This window comes from Mobula hypostoma, chromosome 23, assembly GCF_963921235.1.
Source record: "Mobula hypostoma chromosome 23, sMobHyp1.1, whole genome shotgun sequence".
In the NCBI taxonomy this organism is placed as follows: Eukaryota; Metazoa; Chordata; class Chondrichthyes; order Myliobatiformes; family Myliobatidae; genus Mobula; species Mobula hypostoma.
Genome location: NC_086119.1, coordinates 1251988 through 1273697, shown reverse-complemented (window position 1 = coordinate 1273697; position 21710 = coordinate 1251988). Strand labels below are relative to the sequence as shown.

Below are 21710 nucleotides of genomic sequence, written 5' to 3'. Positions count from 1 at the left end.
CTTTCTCAATCTTTCTCCCTCCATCCTAAAGAGTTTTAACACTTCTATCTCCTATTTTCTTTTTTTCTCTCTTTTCTTGGATTTATCGCTTGGTTTGTGATTTTTAATCAGTGCCTCCATTTCCTCACATAAACTTACATCAAATGTTCCTTCTTTCGGCCACTTCATGACCAGATTTTTGGTTCTTTTTTCCCCGTTTTTCTGAAATTTCCGCCATCTTTCCTTGACACACCGGGAATATTTTACTCAGTATTTCTACTGCCGTTGCTTTCCCTGTCATGTTATTCTTCCCCTTATTAAGGTATTCTTGACGTCTCACACCTCGGTAATGCTATTTTCTGTAACCTATTTCTCTATCTAGCCGTATGGTTTCTTCTCAACTGCGTCTAAACTATCTACTTAAGCTATCCTTATCTTCTATTCTGTTCTGCCCGTGCAGACCCCTTTCTCGGGCGGTATCCGCAGAACCTTCTTTTTGCACTTTGCCTATTCAGACACGTAACTTTTCTTAAGGCGGTATTCACGAGGGGTTTCCTTTCTTTTCTTTCTTTCCCTGCCCGTTCAGACCTTCGTCTCATATGAAGCGGTATCCACAGGGACTTACCAACACCACGTGGAATTTTTCTTACTGAACTTCTCGTTACCTTATTCATGCTCACCTCCACTGCAGTGTTCTTAATTAATCCTCCGAGCCTCCTTTTAACCCTCAATTCTGCCAGATTCTTTGAATCGGAGAGACCCCTCGGCAGTTGTTTCACACTTCTGAGTCCCCAAGATCTCCCCAAAAACCAACAGAATTCTTAGTCCAAATTGTCGCTAAAAAGCGCTTACCTTTGTTTGGGTGCACCCTGAATTCTGTGCAGGTCCCCCAGGGACCGGGAAGCGCCCTCAATCTGCCGTTTCCTTCTTCCACAGGTCTCTTCCCGATCCTGCCGACTACGTCAGTTTTGTCGTGGTTTTACAAATGACAAAGAGGCACCAAAAATTCTTCAAGAAATTTTAAACTTTAATTTGCAAACCAAATCTGAGACAGTCAGTGGGATAGCCTCTGAATGCCTGCCTGCCTCTTTCACACAGCATTCTTTATAGCCCCTCTTCTCACTTAACTGCATTAGCATATCGCTGTAAGTTTTACTCTAGCTAATAAATCAATCACTCTATCTCTTTACTTGGCTACATTCATCTTTCTCAAGAGGTCAAAAGTACACAGGTTTCATTCTAGCTAATAAATCAATGGTTACATAGTAAAATACCACAGTAATCCCCTACACACTCAATAACAGACACTTAATGTGTAGTAAAGGCATAGTAAACACCTGAATAAACACTTGATGTGCAATAAAAGCACACTTAAATAAACACTGAGAAAACAAGAGTGTTATAATGTTTTCCAATAATTACAAGCAGGGTAGACAAAGGAGATGCAGTGGATGTGGTGTACTTGGATTTTCAGAAGGCCTTTGACAAGGTGCCACACGTGAGGCTGCTTAGCAAGATAAGAGCCCATGGAATTACAGGGGAGTTACTAGCATGGGTGGAGCATTGGTTGATTGGCAGAAAACAGAGAGTGGGAATAATGGGATCTTGTCCACAACATTTTGGAGAGCGAGGGAGAGCAGCCAGATGTCTTGGTACATATTGGTACCAATGGCATAGGAAGGAAAAGCAAAGAAGTCCTGAAAAAGTCTTTGCTATTGCTTAGCACACGCTTGGGCTAGGTGATGGTATCGATGCACTTTTTTTTTGCTGGTGGGGGAATCGTTGCTGCCGCTTACATGTGTGGGAGGGAACTGGGGAGGGACTTTGGGGTTCTCACATTTAACTGTTATTCATTCTTTGGAGCACTTCTCTGTTTTCGTGGATGTTTGCGAAGAAAAAGCATTTTAGGTTGCATATTGTATACATTAAATTTAACCTCTGTAACCCTTGAAACCTTTGAAAAGAGAAATTAGAGAGCTGGAGAGAAAGCTGAGAAATAGGACCTTCAGGGTAGTAATTTCTGGATTGCTGCCTGTGCCACGCACCAGTGAGGGTAGAAACAGGATGATTTGGCAGATTAATGTGTGGCTGAGAAGCTGGTGCAGGGGGCAGGGCTCCAGGTTCTTGGATCATTGGGATCTCTTCTGGGGGAGGTATGACCTGTTCAAAAGTGACGGGTTGCACCTGAATCCAAGGGGAACCAGTATTCTCATGGCAAGTTTGTTAGGGCTATTCGGGAGAGTTTAAATTAATTTGGCAGGGAGGTGGGAATCTGAGTGAAGGGACTCAGGATAGGACCAATGGTTTTTTTAAAAAAAGCAAAGTTAGCGTGCAGTCAGACTATCAGAAAGGGCAGGCAGATGACAGGACATAATAGACAATAGACAATAGGTACAGGAGTAGGCCATTCGGCCCTTCGAGCCAGCACTGCCATTCACTGTGATCATGGCTGATCATCCACAATCAGTACCCTGTTCCTGCCTCCTCCCCATATCCCTTGACTCCGCTATCTTTAAGAGCTCTATCTAACTCTTTCTTGAAAGAATCCAGAGAATTGGTCTCCAATGCCTTCTGAGGCAGAGCATTCCACAGATCCACAAACCTCTGTGTGAAAAAGTTTTTCCTCAACTCCGTTCTAAATGGTCTACCCCTTATTCTTAAACTGTGGCCTCTGGTTCTGGACTCCCCCAACATCGGGAACATGTTTCCTGCCTCTAGCATGTTCAATCCCTTAATAATCTTATATGTCTCAATCAGATCCCCTCTCATCCTTCTAAATTCCAGTGTATACAAGCCCAGTCGCTCCAATCTTTCAACATATGACATTCCTGCCATCCCTGGAATTAACCCAGTGAACCTACACAGCACTCCCTCCATAGCAAGAATGTCCTTCCTCAAATTTGGAGACCAAAACTGCACACAATACTCCAGGTGGGGTCTCACCAGGCCCTTGTACAACTGCAGAAGGACCTCTTTGCTCCTATACTCAATTTCCCTTGTTATGAAGGCTAACATGCCATTAGCTTTCTTCACTGCCTGCTGTACCTGAATGCTTACTTTCAATGACTGATGAACAAAGACACCCAGATCTCGTTGCATTTCCCCCTTTTCCTAACTTGACACCATTCAGATAGTAATCTGCCTTCCTGTTCTTGCCACCAAAGTGGATAATCTCACATTTATCCACATTAAACTGCATCTGCCATTCATCTGCCCACTCACCCAACCTGTCCAAGTCATTCTGCATTCTCATAACATCCTCCTCACATTTCACACTGTCACCCAGCCTTGTGTCATTTGTAAAATTTGCTAATGTTACTTTTAATCCCTTTCATTAATGTATATTGTAAATCGCTGCGGTCCCAGCACCAAGCCTTGCGGTACCCCACTAGTCACTGCCTGCCATTCTGAAAAGGACCCGTTAATCCCTACTCTTTGTTTCCTGTCTGCCAAACAATTTTCTATCCATGTCAGTATCCTACCCCCAATACCATGTGCTCTACCTCCTATGTGGGACCTTATCGAAAGCTTTCTGACAGTCCAGGTACACTACATCCACTGGCTCTCCCTTGTCCATTTTCATAGTTATATCCTCAAAAAATTCCAGAAGATTAGTCAAGCATGATTTCCCCTTCATAAATCCATGCTGACTCGGACTGATCCTGCTACTGCTATCCAAATATGCTGCTATTTCATCTTTTATAATTGACTCCAGCATCTTCCCCACCACTGATGTCAGACTAACTGGTCTATAATTGCCTGTTTTCTCTCTCCCTCCTTTCTTAAAAAATGGGATAACATTAGCTACCCTCCAATCCGTAGGAACTGATCCTGAATCTATAGAACATTGGAAAATGATTACCAGTGCATCCACCATTTCTAGAGCCACCTCCTTAAGTACCCTAGGATGCAGACCATCAGGCCCTGGGGATTTATCACCCTTCAGTCCCATCAGTTTACCCAACACCATTTTCTGCCTAATGCAAATTTCCTTCAGTTCCTCCATTACCCGAGGTCCTCTAGCCACTATCACATCTGGGAGATTGTTTGTGTCTTCCCTAGTGAAGACAGATCCAAAGTACCTGTTCAGCTCGTCTGCCATTTCCTTGTTCCCCATAATAATTACACCCGTTTCTGTCTTCAAGGGCCCAACTTTGGTCTTAACTAATTTCTTTCTCTTCACAGACCTAAAGAAGCTTTTACTATCTTCCTTTATATTCTTGGCTAGCTTACCTTCCCCCGCCCCCCATATTGCCTTTTTAGTTATCTTCTGTTGCTCCTTAAAAGTCTCCCAATCCTCTGGCTTCCCGCTCATCCTTGCTACGTTATACTTCCTCTCTTTTATTTTTATACTGTCCTTGACTTCCCTTGTCATCCACGGTCGCCCCTTACTCCCCTTAGAATCTTTCTTCCTCTTTGGAATGAACTGTTCCTGCACCTTCTGTATTATTCCCAGAAATACCTGCCATTATTGTTCCACTGCCATCCCTGCTAGGGTATCTCTCCAGTTAACTTTGGCCAGCTCCTCCCTCATGGGTCCATAGTTCAACTGTAATACTGACACTTCCGACTTTCCTTTCTCCCTCTCAAATTGTAAATTAAAACTTATCATATCATGGTCACTACCTCCTAATGGCTCCTTTACCTTGAAGTCCCCTTGTCAAATCTGGCTCATTACACAACACTAAATCCAGAATTGCCTTCTCCTTGGTAGGCTCTAATACAAGCTGCTCTAAGAATCCATATCTGAGGCTCTCCACAAACTCCCTTTCTTGGGGTCCAGTACCAACCTGATTTTCCCAGTCTACCCGCATGTTGAAATCCCCCATAAAAACCGTAGTATTACCTTTGCGACATGTCAATTTTAATTTATATCCAGGCTACTGTTTGGGGGCCTGTAGGTAACTCCCATTAGGGTCTTTTTGCCCTGACAGTTTCTCAGTTCTATCCATACTGACTCTACATCTCCTGATTCTATGTCCCCCCCCGCCCTCACAAGTGACTGAATTTCATTCCTCACCAACAGAGCCACCCCACATCCTCTGCCAACCTGTCTGTCCTTTCGATAGGACGTATACCCTGAATATTCATTTCCCAGCCCTGGTCCTCTTGCAGCCATGTCTCTGTTATTCTTACAACATCATACTTGCCGATTTCCAATTGAGCCTCAAGCTCATCCACTGTTTCTTATACACCGTACATTCATATATAATACTTTTAACCCTTTTAAAGTAATATTTTTACTCTCACCTTTCACATCGATTCCTATTGCACTTGGCCATACTCTTCGATCCCCTTCCTGAGCTTTCTGCCCCGTTAATTCTGCTGTCTTTCTTAACTTTTCTTATTCTCTTTCCCTTTAACTTCATCCTTATATTTCCAGTTCGTCCCCTCCCCCCCACTGCTCAGTTTAAACACACCCATGTAGCAGTGGCAAACCTGCCTGCCAGAATGCTGGTCTGTTGAGATGCAACCCCTCCCTTCTGTACAATTCATCCTTACCCCAAAACAGATCCCAGTGGTCCAAGAATCTAAACCCCTGCCTCCCGCACCAGCTCCTCAGCCACACATTCAGATCCCCTATCTCCCTGTTCCTGTCCTCTCCAGCACGGGGAACTGGAAGCAAACCAGAGATAACCACCCTGGAGGTCCTGCATTTCAGCCTTCTTCCGAGTTCTCTGAAGTCACGCTGCAGAATTTCTTTCCTCTTCCTCCCGACGTCATTTGTGCCGACCTGCACTACAACTTCCGGCTGTTCACCTTCACTCTTGAGGATGCCCTGCAATCGGTCCGTGACATCCTGGATCCTGGCATCAGGGGGCAACACACCATCCTTAAATCCCGCCTGTTGACGCAGAAACCCCTTTCTGTACCTCTCACTATGGAGTCCCCTACTACCACGGCTCTGCCTGACTTCTGTCTTCTCGGTTTTCTTAATTGCAGACAGCAGGGTGAGTATCAGTGTATTAGAGATAATAAGACCATAAGAAAAAGGAGCAGAAGTCCTTTCGGCCCATCGAGTCTGCTCCGCCATTCAATCATGCCTGATCCAATTCTTCCAGTCATCCCCACTGCCCTGCCTTCTCCCCATACCCTTTGATGCCCTGGCTAATCAAGAACCTATCTGTCTCTGCCTTAAATACACCCAATAACTTGGCCTCCACAGCTGCTCATGGTAATAAATTCCACAGATTTACCACCCTCCGATTAAAGTAATTTCTCTGCATCTCAGTTCTGGAAGGACATCTTTCAATCCTGTAGTCATGCCCTCTTGTCCTGGACTCCCATACCATGGGAAATAACTTTGCCATATCTAATCTGTTCAGGCATTTTAACATTCGGAATGTTTCTATGAGATCCCCCCTCATTCTCCTGAACTCCAGGGAATACAGCCAAAGAGTTGCCAGACGTTCCTCATATGGTAACCCTTAACTCCTGGAATCGTTCTTGTAAGTCTTCTCTGAACCCTCTCCAACATCCTTTCTAAAACAAGGAGCCCAAAACTACACACAATACTCCAAATGTGGTCTCATGAGTGTCTTATATAGCCTCCACATCAGATCCCTGCTCTCATATTCTATACCTCTAGAAATGAATGCCAACATTGCATTCGCCTTCTTCACCGACTCAACCTGGAGGTTAACCTTCAGGGTGTTTTGCACAAGGACTCCCAAGTCCCTTTGCATCTCAGCATTTTGAATTCTCTCCCAATCTAAATAATAGTCTGCCCATTTTTTTAGTTTAGTCATACTTTATTGATCCCGGGGGGAAATTTCTTCCACCAAAGTGCATGACCATTCACTTTCCAACATTGTCTTTCATTTGTCACTTCTTTGCTCATTCCCCTAAACCATCTAAATCTCTCTGCAGGCTCTCTGTTTCCTCAACACTACCCGCTCCTCCACCTATCTTTGTATAATCGGCAAATTTAGCCACTAATCCGTTAATCCCATAGTCCAAATCACTGACATACATTGTAAAAAGCAGCGGTTGCAACACCAACCCCTGTGGAACTCCACTGGTAACTGGCAGCCAGCCAGAACAGGAAATAGGAAATCTTGTGGACAGGAAGCCTGGGGAGAAAGAGAAGGGGGGGGGGGAGAGGAGAGAGAGAGCGCGAGCGAGAGAGAGAGAGAGAGAGAGAGCGCGAGATGTTCAGACAAAGCAGTTGAACATGAGCAAGGTAGGGAGACACAGGGAGGTGTCAGAGGCAGAGAGAGAAGAGGAGGAAAGCGATGTTCCTGATAGCATACCAGTGAATTCACATTAGAAAGCTGTTCAGGGAAAGCTATATCTCACCAGTAAGTGTTGAGACAGATACAATTAACAATCGTTCAACAGTCACCATAAGATCATTAGACATAGGAGCAGAATTAGGCCATTCAGCCCATTGAGTCTGCGCCACCATTCCACAATGCCCTTTCCTTGTCAGCCACAGTTGCCTACCCTGCCATTTGAGAACTACTACTTCTGTGGGATATATCTATCCAATGCTTTGTGAACTATTCCCAGAAACTTCAGCCAAGTCTGCTCTGCTGTCATCCCCACCTGTATCCTCCTCCAATCCACCTGGGCAAGCTCCTCTTTCATGCCTCTGTAATTCCCTTTATTCCATTGAGATACTGAGACATGTGACTTCCCATCCCCCTGCTATATTAGTTTCAACCACTCCCAACAGTTCTAGGAAACCTGTTGCAAGAATATTTTCCCCCTCGGATTCAAGTGCCAACCATCCCTTTTGTACAGGTCACACCTGCCCCATAAGAGCTCCCAATTTCCAGAAATCTGAATCCCTGTCCCCTACTCCAGTTCTTAAGCCAGGCATTTACCTGCCACCTCATTCTATTCCTATCCTCACTGTCACATGGCACAGCCAGCAATCCCGAGATTACTACCCTTGAGGTCCTGCTTCTCAGTTTCCTTCCGATTTCCCTGATTCTGTTTTTAGGACTTCCTCCCTTTTTCTATCTATGTCGTTGGCACCAATATAAACCACGACTTCTGGCTGCTCACCCTCCCTTTACAGGATATTGTGGATGCGTTCAGAAACATCGCGGATCCTAGCAACCTGAGAGGCAAACTACCATCCGTGTTTCTTCCTCGTGCCCACAGAATCGCCCATCTGTCCCCCTGACTATAGAGACCCTATTTACTGCTGCCACCCTCTTCTGTTCCCTACCCTTCTGAGACACAGGGCCAGACTCAGTGCCACAGACACGGCCGCTGTTGCTTCACCCAGGTAGGTCTCTCCCTCACTGCCTCAACAGTACTCAAAATGGAGTACGGAGTGCTCTTCTCTATCTGATATTCTCCCTTCCCTCTCCTGACAGTCACCCATTTATCTATCTCCTTTAGCCTCAAGGTGACTACCTCCCTGTAGCTCCTGTCTATCAATGCCTCACTTTCCCCAACAAGGCGAAGGTTATCGAGCTGCAGCTGCAGTTCCCTAACATGGTCTCTAAGGAGATGCATCTCCATGCACCTGGTGCAGATGCGGCCATTGGCGAGGCTGGTGGTCTCCCAGAAATCCCACATCTGACACTCAGAACAGAACACTGGCTCTGTTGACATACCTCTTATTCTCTCGAGAGTTAAATAAGAAAAAAGGAATGAACTTACCTACTTATCTTGCCTCCATCTGTTCTTCCCAAAGCCCTGCTGAGCCAAAGCCTTACCACTCTTACCACTAGATGGTACCCTTCTTTTCTGGAGACTGGGTTTTTAAAGCTCCTTGCTGGATTGCGTAAGAACTCTTCTACCGAAGAATAGCTGACTAACTTGTCCTGAATTCAGAAGTAGTGACAAAGGATAGCCAAGATATAACCTCTTCTACCTACAGTTGTAGACACTTCCAGTCTGCCAACTGCTGTCTCATAGAGACTGGTTTGTTTTAAGCAATCGAACAACATGATTCACTCAAATGTTTCTTAATCAAGTTATTTATTTAAATCAAGTAATTCAAACAACTAACTAGAAAAAATAATCAGGGACAGGATTAAATCATTTTTTTAAAACATGGACTAAGGAAAGCTGAGGACAGACCCTTCAAAGGTAAACACTCCTCAGCTATCTCCACGGTACTTTTTCATGAGGCAAGTGAAGCTGATGACGCAAAGCAATTTACTCAGCGTACAGACTTCCAAAAAGTGTTTGAAAACATGGTGATACCCAATAGTTATGCTGCTATAAAAGGGAGTGTAACTATGCTAAGGATATGGGCTGAGAATTAGGAAGGTAAGGAAAAAAAAATCTGCTGGAGGAACTCAGTGAGTTGTGTCTCCATGTTGACCAACAGCTGCTTTTCAGGCTGGAGAGAGACAGACTCACTTTCTCATGAAACAAAGCAGGACCATCGCTCTCGTTCAGAGATAAACAAAACTTTTAGATGACAAAATCTGGTAGTGTGGTAAATAGTAAGGAAGTTAGTGACAGATGAAGAGGATAAATAGGCAAACGAGATTTATTGCAGAATGCAAGTTGATCCTTTTGGCAGGAAGAATGACAATAAAACAGGTAAATTCTAAAGACTGTGGGAGCAGATTGCTCTGAGCAAATCGTGCACACATTTATGAAGCTGGCAGTTCAGGCAGAGTAGAGCACTGGAGAATTAAACAGAAAGTTAATGTTGAACTTCTATAAAACTCTGGGGGACTATAGCCTAATTTCATCTGCAGGAGGAATGTGATGGTTGCAGAGAGAATATAAGAATGTTCTGTAGAAAAATCAAAGGGCGAGGGGCATCAATCACACAGGTCAACTGAAGCTAAGGATCATCTCCTTACAAAATTTAGACAGCAGAGAGACAATGGATGGAGTGGCTTCATTCTGCCTTTAACACCACAGCTGAGAATCAGAGTGCAGTATAATGACAGGCAGATCTTGTATCACATACTCTGCCTTGGCAAGGCTTTGAGGAGACTGGACAGTTAACATTCCTTCCTGAATATGGTGATGGTGAGATGGGTGTCTATGCTAAACTAAGTTGTTAACTGACATATTGAGCAACACAGCAAGCACCTTCTTATACTCCGAAGATTATCTCAATTATTTTTACAGCTGATGCCTTCAAGTCAATGGTGGACAAGTCTCTGGTGCTGGTCACCAGGATTACTCCTCTACTTGCCTCTGAACCATGCCATAGGGTCCTTTAATGGCCAAGGAATAAGGTTTCATCTTAAAGATCTCTTCTATAATAATGTGGTGTTCCCCTTGGAAGGTATTGAAATGTTACCCTGGATTAGTTGCAGAAACATGGGTTAGCAGGAATTCCAGCATTTGTTTCAGCCAATACCCTGGATTTGGGTCAGATCATGGGCTTGTACACCTTGTTCGTTATTAGTCTGAAGGTTCAAGCTCATTCTTCTTTGCATGCAACAGACTGGTGAGCTGGATTCAGGGTCAGATTGTGGCCTTGTACACTTTGTCCTCTTCCATGTTAGTCTGTAGGCTCAAACTCCTTCTCATTGGCGTGCAACAGAGTAGTGAGCTGCTGGTTGGAGACTCTCAGCTGGCGGAACGTTCCCATGGCTTGGCACAGATAAACAGCAAGGAGATGCTTGCACTATGAAATGCACAGTAATGTCAAGAGTAGAGGGAGAGTCAACAAAGGAAACAGTAAATCATCATTCCCTTCTCCTGTCTGGATAAACCACGATCCTTCCATACAAAATAACCCCATCCTCTGGCACTTTCCAAGAAAAAGTTCCACATACAAAACTGTTTTTTTTTACTAAATCATAAAGAGATTCTGCGGATGCAGGAAATCCAAAACAAAACACATTTTCAAAGGGCTTATAAACATGTTTTAATATAAAAATATTGAGCATACTTCCAGGTCCCTCAAGTCTGCTGTATTATTCAATATCCTAGTGGTTTGTGCTTCTTATCACAGTCACAACTGATCCTCATAACCTACAGGAGACTGCAGACACTGGAATCTGGAGCAACAAACAATCTATTGGAAGAACTTGGCAGTCAGGCAGCATTTGTGAGGAGGAAGGAATTGTCAACATTTCATTCAGGTTGAAACCCTGTATCAGGACTGAGAGTGGAGAAGGTAAGTAACAAATATAAAGAGAAGAGAAAGCAGCAAGAGAAGGGAAGATTCAGAGGTGATTGGTAGACTGAGGAGGGCTGTAAAATGACAGGCAGATCATGTCAGATAGGGGTAGGGAGCAGAGTGGAGTAGGTAAGAGAAGAGAGATTGACAAGCAGATGGAGCAAAGTGCAATGGCAGGGATGGGGAACAGGAGATCAGAGAGAACTGCAAATCATCTAGTATCCAAAAAAGTCAATCTCATACGTAAATATATTCAAAGACTAGGCACCGAAGGCCCTTTGAGATAGAGAATTATACAACTCTTCACATAAAAGATAGAAACATAGAAAATAGGTGCAGGAGTAGGCCATTTGGCCCTTCGAGCCTGCACCACCATTCAGTACGATCATGGCTGATCATCCAACTCAGAACCCTGTACTTGCCTTCTCCCCATACCCCCTGATCCCTTTAGCCACAAGGGCCATATCTAACTCCCTCTTAAATATAGCCAATGAACTGGCCTCAACTGTTTCCTGTGGCAGAGAATTCCACAGATTCACCACTCTGTGTGAAGAAGTTTTTCCTAATCTCGGTCCTAAAAGGCTTCCCCTTTATCCTCAAACTGTGACCCCTCGTTCTGGACTTCCCCAACATCGGGAACAATCTTCCTGCATCTAGCCTGTCCAATCCCTTTAGAATTTTATACGTTTCAATAAGATCCCCCCGTCAATCTTCTAAATTCCAGAGAGTATAAGTCTAGCAGATCCAGTCTTTCATCATATGAAAGTCCTGCCATCCCAGGAATCAATCTGGTGAACCTTCTTTGTACTCCCTCTATGGCAAGAATGTCTTTCCTCAGATTAGGGGACCAAAACTGCACACAATACTCCAGGTGTGGTCTCACCAAGGCCTTGTACAACTGCAGTAGTACCTCCCTGCTCCTGTACTCGAATCCTCTTGCTATGAATGCCAGCATACCATTCGCCTTTCTCACCGCCTGCTGTACCTGCATGCCCACTTTCAATGACTGGTGTACAATGACACACAGGTCTCGTTGCACCTCCCCTTTTCCTAATCGGCCACCATTCAGATAATAATCTGTTTTCCTGTTCTTGCCACCAAAGTGGATAACCTCACATTTATCCACATTAAATTGCATCTGCCATGAAACTGCCCACTCACCTAACCTATCCAAGTCACCCTGCATCCTCTTAGCATCCTCCTCACAGCTAACACTGCCGCCCAGCTTTGTGTCATCTGCAAACTTGGAGATGCTGCATTTAATTCCCTTGTCTAAGTCATTAATATATATTGTAAACAACTGGGGTCCCAGCACTGAGCCTTGCGGTACCCCACTCGTCACTGCCTGCCATTCTGAAAAGGTCCCGTTTATTCCCACTCTTTGCTTCCTGTCTGCCAACCAATTCTCTATCCACATCAATACCATACCCCCAATACCATGTGCTTTAAGTTTGGACACTAATGGAGAACAGTCAGCCCTAATCCTGCTTCTGGACACTTCTGCTCGAGGAGCCATCAGCAACCACACTGACAACCCAGCCATTAGATCCTACAGGACCTTATGCTGCTAATCAGATAAATCATGTCATTAGTCAATCTATTTTAAAATCGGAAACCATTAGCTAGTAATTTAAACAGAGTAATCTGTAAATAATCTTTGGCACATGTATCTAAATATAAAAGCAGTCCAAAGCTATAAATTACTTCATGTATAGTTAAACAAAGCACTCCACATGACTAATCTTCAGAGGCAAATTTTGATGTTCAGCCTGGCTCTAAGTGCTCCTTGCATCTTGCAGACTCAGTCTGGTTTGGTTCGTAGGTTAACTGGCCACTGCTAATTGTCCCTGGTATGTAGGTGAGTGGTAGAACCTGGGGTGAGTTGATGGGAATTTGTGTGGAGAATAACATGGGATCAATGTAGGATTAGTGTAAATGGAACGATTGATGGTTGTTGTAGATTTAATGAACTGAAGGGCCTGTTTCCTGCTGGATCTACGGCTCTGCTTATTTTATCCAATTCTTTGCTCTGCAACTTTGACCTTGGCCTCACAGCTTGTCTGAAATCTCTCAGTGCCAGTCTCATATTCCCACTCTGATTCATCGCTACATGGGCAAAGCACTGGAGACAGTATTCACACTGGAATCGCACTGCAGCAGGGAAGCTTGCAGGACATGAGCGAGAACAGGAAGGAACTCTGTCTGGTTGATCTTACCAATAGGTGGTCATTTCTTCGTAAGACAGAGTAGGTGAAAGCCACACATGAGCAGTAGAGGCAGGAACTGAGGCAGTGATACACCCGACCAGAGCTTCCTACAACCTAGAGTCAAACATAAATGAGTACAATTAAGGCAAATGCAGAAGAAAAAGCGTTTGATGAGGCTGGGAATGGTCTTGATCTCAGAGGATTCAGATCAGGGTTATCAAAAACAGAGCATTTAATATTCCAATGCAGCACTCAGTTCTAACGTTCCACTGGTGTGGAAACAACACAGCTGCTGGCACACGTCATAGGAAGTCATTCCTGCCTGTGGCCATCAAACTTTACAACTCCTGCCTTGGAGGGTCAGACACCCTGAGCCGACAGGCTGGTCCTGGACTTATTTCCATCTGGCATAATTTACATATTATTATTTATGGTTTTATATTGCTATATTTATACTCTATTCTTGGTTGGTGCAACTGTAATCCCTCGGGATCAGTAAAGTATGACTATGACTATGCATTACATGTGCTGTGTGATAACACATGCCCCATCCGCTACGGTGAAGACTATGTATGGGGACTTTAAGAAATAGTGTTATTTCGCTTATTCTTAAAAAGAATAAGGAACCAACTGAATACTCTTCTTATAGACCAATTTCTTTACTTAATGTTGATACTAAGATCCTATCTAAAGTTTTGGCCTATAGGATTGAAAATATTTTACCATCTGTCATTTCTCATAACCAAACTGGATTTATCAAAAATCGATATTCTCACTTTAATATTCGTTGGTTATTAAATGTTATTTATTCTCCTTCTAACATGATATTGGAATGTGTGGTATCCCTAGATGCTGAGAAAGCTTTTGACAGAGTTGAACGGAATTATTTATTTAAAACTTCAGAAAAATTTAATTTAGGACCCGTTTTCATTCAATGGATTAAATTACTTTATTTAGCTTCTTCCGCTGGGGTTATCACTAATTCTCATAATTCCAAACCATTTAAGCTTCAATGTGGCACTAGCCCTTTGCTTTTTGATCTGGCCTTAGAACCCTTAGCCCTTGCCTTTCGAGAATCTAATGATATCACCGAGAGAAACACTATTCATAAAGTCACGCTGTACGCTGATGATCTGCTGCTATTTATTTCTAATGTTGAGACTGCATTACCCCATGTGCTTTCTTTACTCTCCTGTTTTAGCCAGTTCTCAGGTTATAAATTAAACCTACATAAAAGTGAACTTTTCCCTTTGAACAATTAGATATCAACAAATTCTAACCTTCCTTTTAAAATTGTAAGTAACCAATTTACCTACTTAAGTGTAACAATCACTAAAAACTATAAGTGTCTATTTAAAGAAAATTTTCTTACTCTATTGAATCATGCAAAAAGGATACTATTAAATTGGATACTATTAAATCAGGCATTGCTGGTTTTTATTTTTTCGATTCTCTTGACTATTATATCTTGTATATGGAAGAATAAGTTATCTCGATTAAATAAAATTCATCTTCAGAAAGATAAAAAGAATGGAGGATTAGCCTTACCAAACTTTAGATTTGATTATTGGGCAGTTAATATAAGAAATCTTACATTCTGGTTATATTACATAAATTGTGAGGATTACCCGATGTGGGTTTCTTTAGAAGCTAACTGTTAATAAATTTTCTATTATTTCTCTTCTTGGATCCTCACTTCCATTGTCTTTGAGTAAGTTAACTGATAATCTGGTAGTTACACTATGAGAATTTGGATACAATTCGGAAAATATTTTGGCTTATTGAGATTTTCTCTTTCAAGTCCCATTTTTTCTAATTATTTTTTTAAACCCTCTATGATTGTTGTGGCTTTTAAAGAATGGGATAGATTAGGTATTAAATGCTTTCAGGACTTGTTTGTAGAGGGAAGTCTCTTTTCGTTTGAACAATTGTCAACTAAATATAGTTTACCCAAAACTCATTTTTTTCGATACCTACAAATAAGAGATTTTTTACGGTCTCAAATAAGTATATTTCCTAAAAGTCCTGATAAGAATCTACTAGATGTAATTTTTAATTTGAAACCTTTTTATAATGGATCTATATCTAATATTTATAATATGCTGTTGGGAATGAGAAGTGTTCCTTTAGATAAAATTAAGAATCTTTGGGAACAAGATTTACAAACTTCAATTTCTTTTTTTAACATTTTTTTTTGTTACAAACAAAAAAACAAAAAAAAAGCACATCCACAAAAACCATGACCTTAACAAAATCAAACTAAATATTGAGTAGCAAAAGGGAGAAAAATATAAAAGCAAAAGTAAACATACACAGCAGAGGTGAACCGCACCAAAAAACCTCAGTCCTCACCCCGTGAGAAAGTCCAATACAGGGCCCTATATCCTTTCAAAGATGTCCCCTCTGTCCTCATTACATAGTCTCAGTCTCTCCAAATGTAAAGTTCTTGACAGTTCTCTCAGCCACAGATCGTACGTAGGCACAGAGTCCATTTTCCACATTTGCAGGATTAACTTCTTAGCAATCACCTTTCCAAACAATACAGTCATTTTTTTCATACTTATTGGCTGAAGATAGGGAGCTTGTTGTTCCAAGGATGGCTATGAGCGGGTCTGGTTCCCACCGCTTCCCAAAAGCCTCAGAGAAACGGGAAAAAATACTTTTCCAGTATGCATTAGGCTTACAACATGACGAGAATGAATGTGACAAGTTACTGTTCACAGATTTACATCTATTACAAACTGGTGAAACATCAGGGTAGAAACTGTGCAACTTTTCTTTGGAATAATGGAGTCTATGCATTGTTTTAAACTGTATAAGTCGGCGTCTGACATTGACCGAACGTCATGTATGCTCTTTAAACACTCATCCCAGACCTCCTCTGTCAGCTCTATACCCAGTTCATCCACCCATGTCTGTTTAAGACCTGCAGTATTTACCCGAGCTCCATTATGTATGATCTGATAAAAATAGGATACCGCTCTACAAGTAACAGGATCAAATTTATTTATTGCCTCCAGGGACTCATGTTTGTTTAAAACTTTGAAGTTAGGTATATATTTCCTAACATAATCTCGAATTTGTAAATATCTAAAAAAACTAGATGCAGGGATATTGTAAACTGCTTGTAACTGTGCAAATGAGGCAAAGTTTCCATTAATATATAGGTCACCCACACGACAGATGCCTCTCTGTTTCCAGGTAGAAAAAACAGTATCATTCAGGCCAGGCAAAAAGGAATGATTGTCACAAATCGAAGTGTCAAGATAAGTTTTTGGGGCTTTAATGTGTAGTTGAATCTGCTTCCAAATTCTTATAGCGCTGCCAACCATGAAGCTGTTACTAAAGTGTGACATATTAACTGCAGTGGGGCTATTAAGGAGAGCTGGTAAGGAAGTCTCCTTACAAAGCACTCGCTCTATGAGTAACCATGCTGGGCACGAGTCTGAGGTAGAGGGTGGACCTTTTTCCACCATGCGAGAATGGATAGGTGGGCAGCCCAGTAATACATTTTAACGTCCAGTAGGGCAAAACCACCTGCCTCCTTGGGCTTTGACGAGTGTTTTTTTAGTAATTCTAATGGCTTTATAATTCCAAATGAAGAGTATAATAATTGAATCCAATTGCTTAAAATATAACAGAGGAATAAAACATGGAATTGACTGGAAAAGATGAAGAAATCGTGGCAGTACAATCATCTTGATTGCGTTAACCCTCCCCACCAAAGAAATTGGAAGGATTTTCCAAAAGTCAATATTGCGTTTAACCTGCTCAGCTTTGAATTTGCCAACTCACTTGCAAAAAGTCATCTGGGGTTTTTGTAATAGTCACACCAAGATAGGAAAAATGATCATAGGTTATTTTAAAGGGAATGGACTGTAAATACGCTGTATTAACCACTGCAGTGACTGGCATTAGTTCACTCTTATCCCAATTAACAGAGAAACCTGAGAAACTACCAAAATTATTAATTAGAGTCAGAAGGGTGGGTATTGATGTTTGTGGGCTGGAGATATATAAAAGGACATCGTCAGCATATAACGAAAGGTGATGTTTATGGGGTATATGGGGTGTCAGGGAGGGGTAGCACCTCTGGTGGGGGAACATGTCGCGTCCTTTTTAGGGCGGTTAGTCCACCTTTGGTCCCCACCTGGCACTCAGGTCTCACCTGTGGCTCCTTGTAGCTGTTTGCATGTGACAGCGGCCACACCCCGGGCAATGGCTTCAACAAGCCAGCTAAACCAGGTGAGGATAGCCGACGGGTCTCAAACCCTCAGTGAGACAGGGAGTTGTCTATCCCAGCATGTGAAGACAGACTCCGGCGGATTGAGCGGACGAGACCAATGGAAGGTCCAACGGTCAAGAAGGCGGTCTCTGCAAGCGTCGTGGAACGTGTAGAGCAGGACAAGACACAGAAGACGTCCTGGTCATCCACTGCGCCTAGTCCCATCTCCAGCCGTCTAGACTCTGTCTTGCCACTGGATCCAGATGGGAATTGGGAAGAGAGAGTGAGGCTGACGCTGCACAACTCTCCCTCACTTAAATCCAAATCACGCGCTAGTCTCGACACCATCACAATGGTGTCCAGGTCCTCATCGACGTCAATGATGGACGAACAACCTTATGTCCATGCATATCAATCGGAGATATCAAAGGGTCCTGTCTGATGCTAACAGCCAGTGGCTCAATGATAACTGCAAACAAAAACGGAGAAAGGGGGCAGCCTTGATGAGTCCCACGATGAATTGCAAAAGGGGAGGAAATATTCTGATTAGTGAAAATAGAAGCAGATGTGTGAGAATAAACTATCTCAATCCATTTTATGAAAGATGGTCCAAATCCAAATTTCTTAAGTGCAGACATCATATATGGCCATTCCACTTGGTCAAACGCATGTTGTGCATCTAATGAAATGACTACAGCCTCTTCTGCATGTTTTGTATATAAACGATTGAAAAGACAACACAAATTAAAATACATATGCCTACCTGGCATAAAGCCAATTTGATCTGGATGAATAATAGAACAAAAGCATTCTTTTAACCTATTGGCCAGGACTTTCCCAAGAATTTTGGTTTCAATGGGCAGCAGCGAAATGGGGCGATATGATGAAACCACCTCGGCATCACGGCCTGGTTTTGGAATCAGAGAAACATTGGCTTTACATAAAGTGGGTGGCAATCTGGAAGCTATCCTAGAGTGATTCAACATTTGTAAGAGCAAAGGTGACAATCCTGGACCAAATACTTTGAAGAATTCCATGCTAAAACCATCCGGACCCGCTGCCTTATTATTGGGGAGGGAAGAGATGACCTTCTTGATCTCATCTAGGCTTATATCAGCATCAAGTGTATTTACTGAATCTGTTGACAGCGTGGGCAGATTCAGATTATCAAAAAATACTTCCATTGCTTCAACGTCCGGACCGCCTTGTGATTGGTAAACATTAGCATAGAACTCCGCAAAACACTTATTAATCTTTTCCGGGTCTATCAATAAAAAGCCATCTTTCGCCTTTATATGATGTATGGCCCTGGAGGCCTGCATCTGTCTTAACTGACGGGCTAATAACTTATGGGGCTTTTCACCAAGCTCAAAATACCTCTGTCTGACTTGTGTAAGTAGTTTTGAGACACTCTTGGACATTATAGAATTATACTCATACCGTAAGGCAGTAACTTTATTAAGTAACTCTGCTTCCTGGTTTATTTTGTAAGAAGCTTCCAGAATTGCCAACTGATCATCTATTTCAGTAAACCTTATCTTGAATCTTCTTTTTTCCGCTGTCTCATATGCTATTATGCAACCTCCAATAACCCCCTTCCTGGCCTCCTAAAGAGTGGAATCATCAACACTGCCCACATCATTGGTGCTTAAGTATAGATCTATCTTATCTGAAAGATAAGAGCAAAAATCCTTACCCTTTAGCAAAGCATTATTTAAACACCAACTATATTCACCTCTTTTGTAGTTCAAATTGAGTATAAGGGAGACAGGAGTATGATCCGATATAAATATATTATGGTAACTGCAGCCGACTACTGACGAGACCAATTTCGAATCTAACAGAAAATAATCAATCCTAGAGTAGGATTTATGTACTGCGGAGAAATATGAAAAATCCTTCTTCGTGGGATTATGAAGCCTCCAAATATCCACTATGTTATACGATTGCATGAGATTATTAAGTGTTACACTATTTTTAAGTGAACAAACTTGGCGGAAGTTTAAGATGCAACTAAAGTCTCCACCTACAATTATGTTAGAGTCAGACAGATTAGGCATGGCCTTAAAGAGGTTCTGAAAAAAAACTGGATCACCAAAGTTGGGCCAGTACACATTCACTAGTGTCAATGTTATAGAATTTAATATTCCACTTACTATTACATATCTGCCCCTCTGGTCAACAATAGTTTGTGTGTAATGAACGGTACGGTTTTTTTTTATTAGGATTGCAATACCTCTGGTTTTAGTACTAAAATTCGACTGGTAGACCTGAGATGCCCAGGAGGGACAAAACACTTTCACTGCTGTTTTCTTAATGTGCGTTTCTTGGAGAAAACAAATATCAGCTTTGAGTGTACGAAGATGTGCATACACCTTCCTTCTCTTCAGTGGACTATTCATCCCCCGTACATTCCAGCTGACAAGTTTAGTCTCACCAATGCTGTGCATATGCGAACTAGATGTCATATCTGCTGCTTAACAAAAAAAATATGCTGTATGGTCGTGGCATAACACAAACTGTAACTCGCACAAACAGATGTGCTGTAACAACCCCTTGAGAAACACAAAAAAACCCTCCCAAAAATAAAAACACACCAGGAGTAGTACTTCCATACCCCTAACCTGGAGTCAAAGCTATATCCAAGAGCCAACACATGGCCCGGAATAGCGAGATAACTACCCATTACTCACTAAACACGGGAGAAACACCGCTTCACAAATGCACTATGAAATATAAAAATAAACAGTAACAATCAGTCCTCACCCATGTCTAAGTGTGTGAGCTTATTTTTCAGATCCTCATGCGCTGAACATAACAAACAGTCTCCATATGAAGCCGCTGTCAATCAACGACGAATCCAGTAACCCAGCGTTAATCCGTTTTTAGGTTGAAACGGTGTCCGAATGCCAATCTTTAATTTCTCGGCTCAGGAACTCCTCCGCTATGGCTGCAGTGCTGAATGTATGGGTGGTGTTGTTAACTGTAACCACAAACCTCGCCGGATACCGGAATCTACACCTAATTTTCCTGGCTTTGCATTTCTCCTTAATGTGCCGAAAATCTTGATGTTTCCTCATGGTAGCCGAGTTTAAATCTGGGTAAATGAACACCGAACGCCTGTCATATAGCAGCGGAGCTCTCTCCCTGGACAACCGTAGCACCAGCTCTTTCACCTGGTAGTGGTGTAGCCTCTTGGCCTGCCATTTTTAGCAGGTGCTAGGCTCCGGTGGGCACGGTCTACTTCAATCGGCTGATGGAAATGTTCTTCCCCCAGTAACTTTGGAAGCAACGTGACTACAAATTCCGTCGGCTTATTCTTTTTGGCTTTCTCCTGAACCCCGATAATGCGAATGTTTTGACAGCAAGACCGAGCTTCAAGGTCATCCACTTCAGCCTGTAGCTGCGTGTTTTGGGATATTAGGCTTTCAAGCCACCTAACTCATCGATTCACCTCTCATACGATTCGGCGGTATCTTCCATTAAAGAAACACGCTTACTGACTTCGGTTAGAGCCGCTGTTAAGTTCATGGTTAACTTATTATGCTCTGCATGTCTCCCGTCTACCAAACTGTACAGTTTGTTGACCGCCACAAGGACTTCTTCAATGGCGGTTGGGACCGGGGCGCTAGCAGCATTAACTTTAGCTTCTCCTGGGCCCGCTAGCTTCACAGACCCCTCGCCAGAATCTTCTTCTCCTGCACCTTTTTCTTGTTTCTTCCCTTTACCTGGCTTCATCATTTCGTTCAGCCCGTAACAGCTTATTTCAGTCACTTAAAAAATAAGAAATAATTGCTATTTGGGTGAGGCAAAAGGTGAAGGTAGGTGCAGCTCCCGGGACACACGTCTACTCCGTACCAAGACCCCACGTGACCCCCACAAACTTCAATTTCTGAGGAAACTTGGAATTAAACTTTTAAATTGGCTAATACTTCATCGTTATGTGCCCGAAAACTCTCTCCTACAATTTAAAGTGGTCCATAGCGCCTATATGACTAAGGATAAGTAGTCTTGTTTTTATTTAGATATATCTCCGTATTGTGATAAATGTAATAATGGAGAAGCTTCACTCATTCATATGTTTTGGATATGTCCGAGTCTTGAAAAATATTGGAAAGAAGTATTTCAAACTTCTCGATACTTTTAAAAGTAAACTTTAAGCCTAATCCTTTGACCCCTTTATTTGGTATTGTTGGAGGAAAGGATATTATTTTGGAGCCATCTGACTTGCACATTTTGA

General features: G+C 42.5%; 1 protein-coding gene across 4 annotated transcripts in view; it reads right to left on the bottom strand.

Annotated features, from left to right (window-relative positions):
• Positions 1 to 8891: 8891 nt before the first annotated feature.
• Positions 8892 to 21710, bottom strand: part of zswim7 (zinc finger, SWIM-type containing 7) — a 42096-nt gene continuing 29277 nt past the window's right edge. For 3 of the 4 annotated variants that reach the window (XM_063031076.1, XM_063031074.1, XM_063031075.1), the window contains exons 5-6: positions 13255 to 13359; positions 8892 to 10540 (exon numbers count right to left, since the gene is read on the bottom strand). In XM_063031076.1, the coding sequence (XP_062887146.1) occupies positions 10415 to 10540; positions 13255 to 13359 (231 nt within the window). In that variant the 3' untranslated portion in view covers positions 8892 to 10414. The remainder of the gene's footprint in view (positions 10541 to 13254; positions 13360 to 21710) is intronic. The other variant, XM_063031077.1, reaches the window with a different exon arrangement.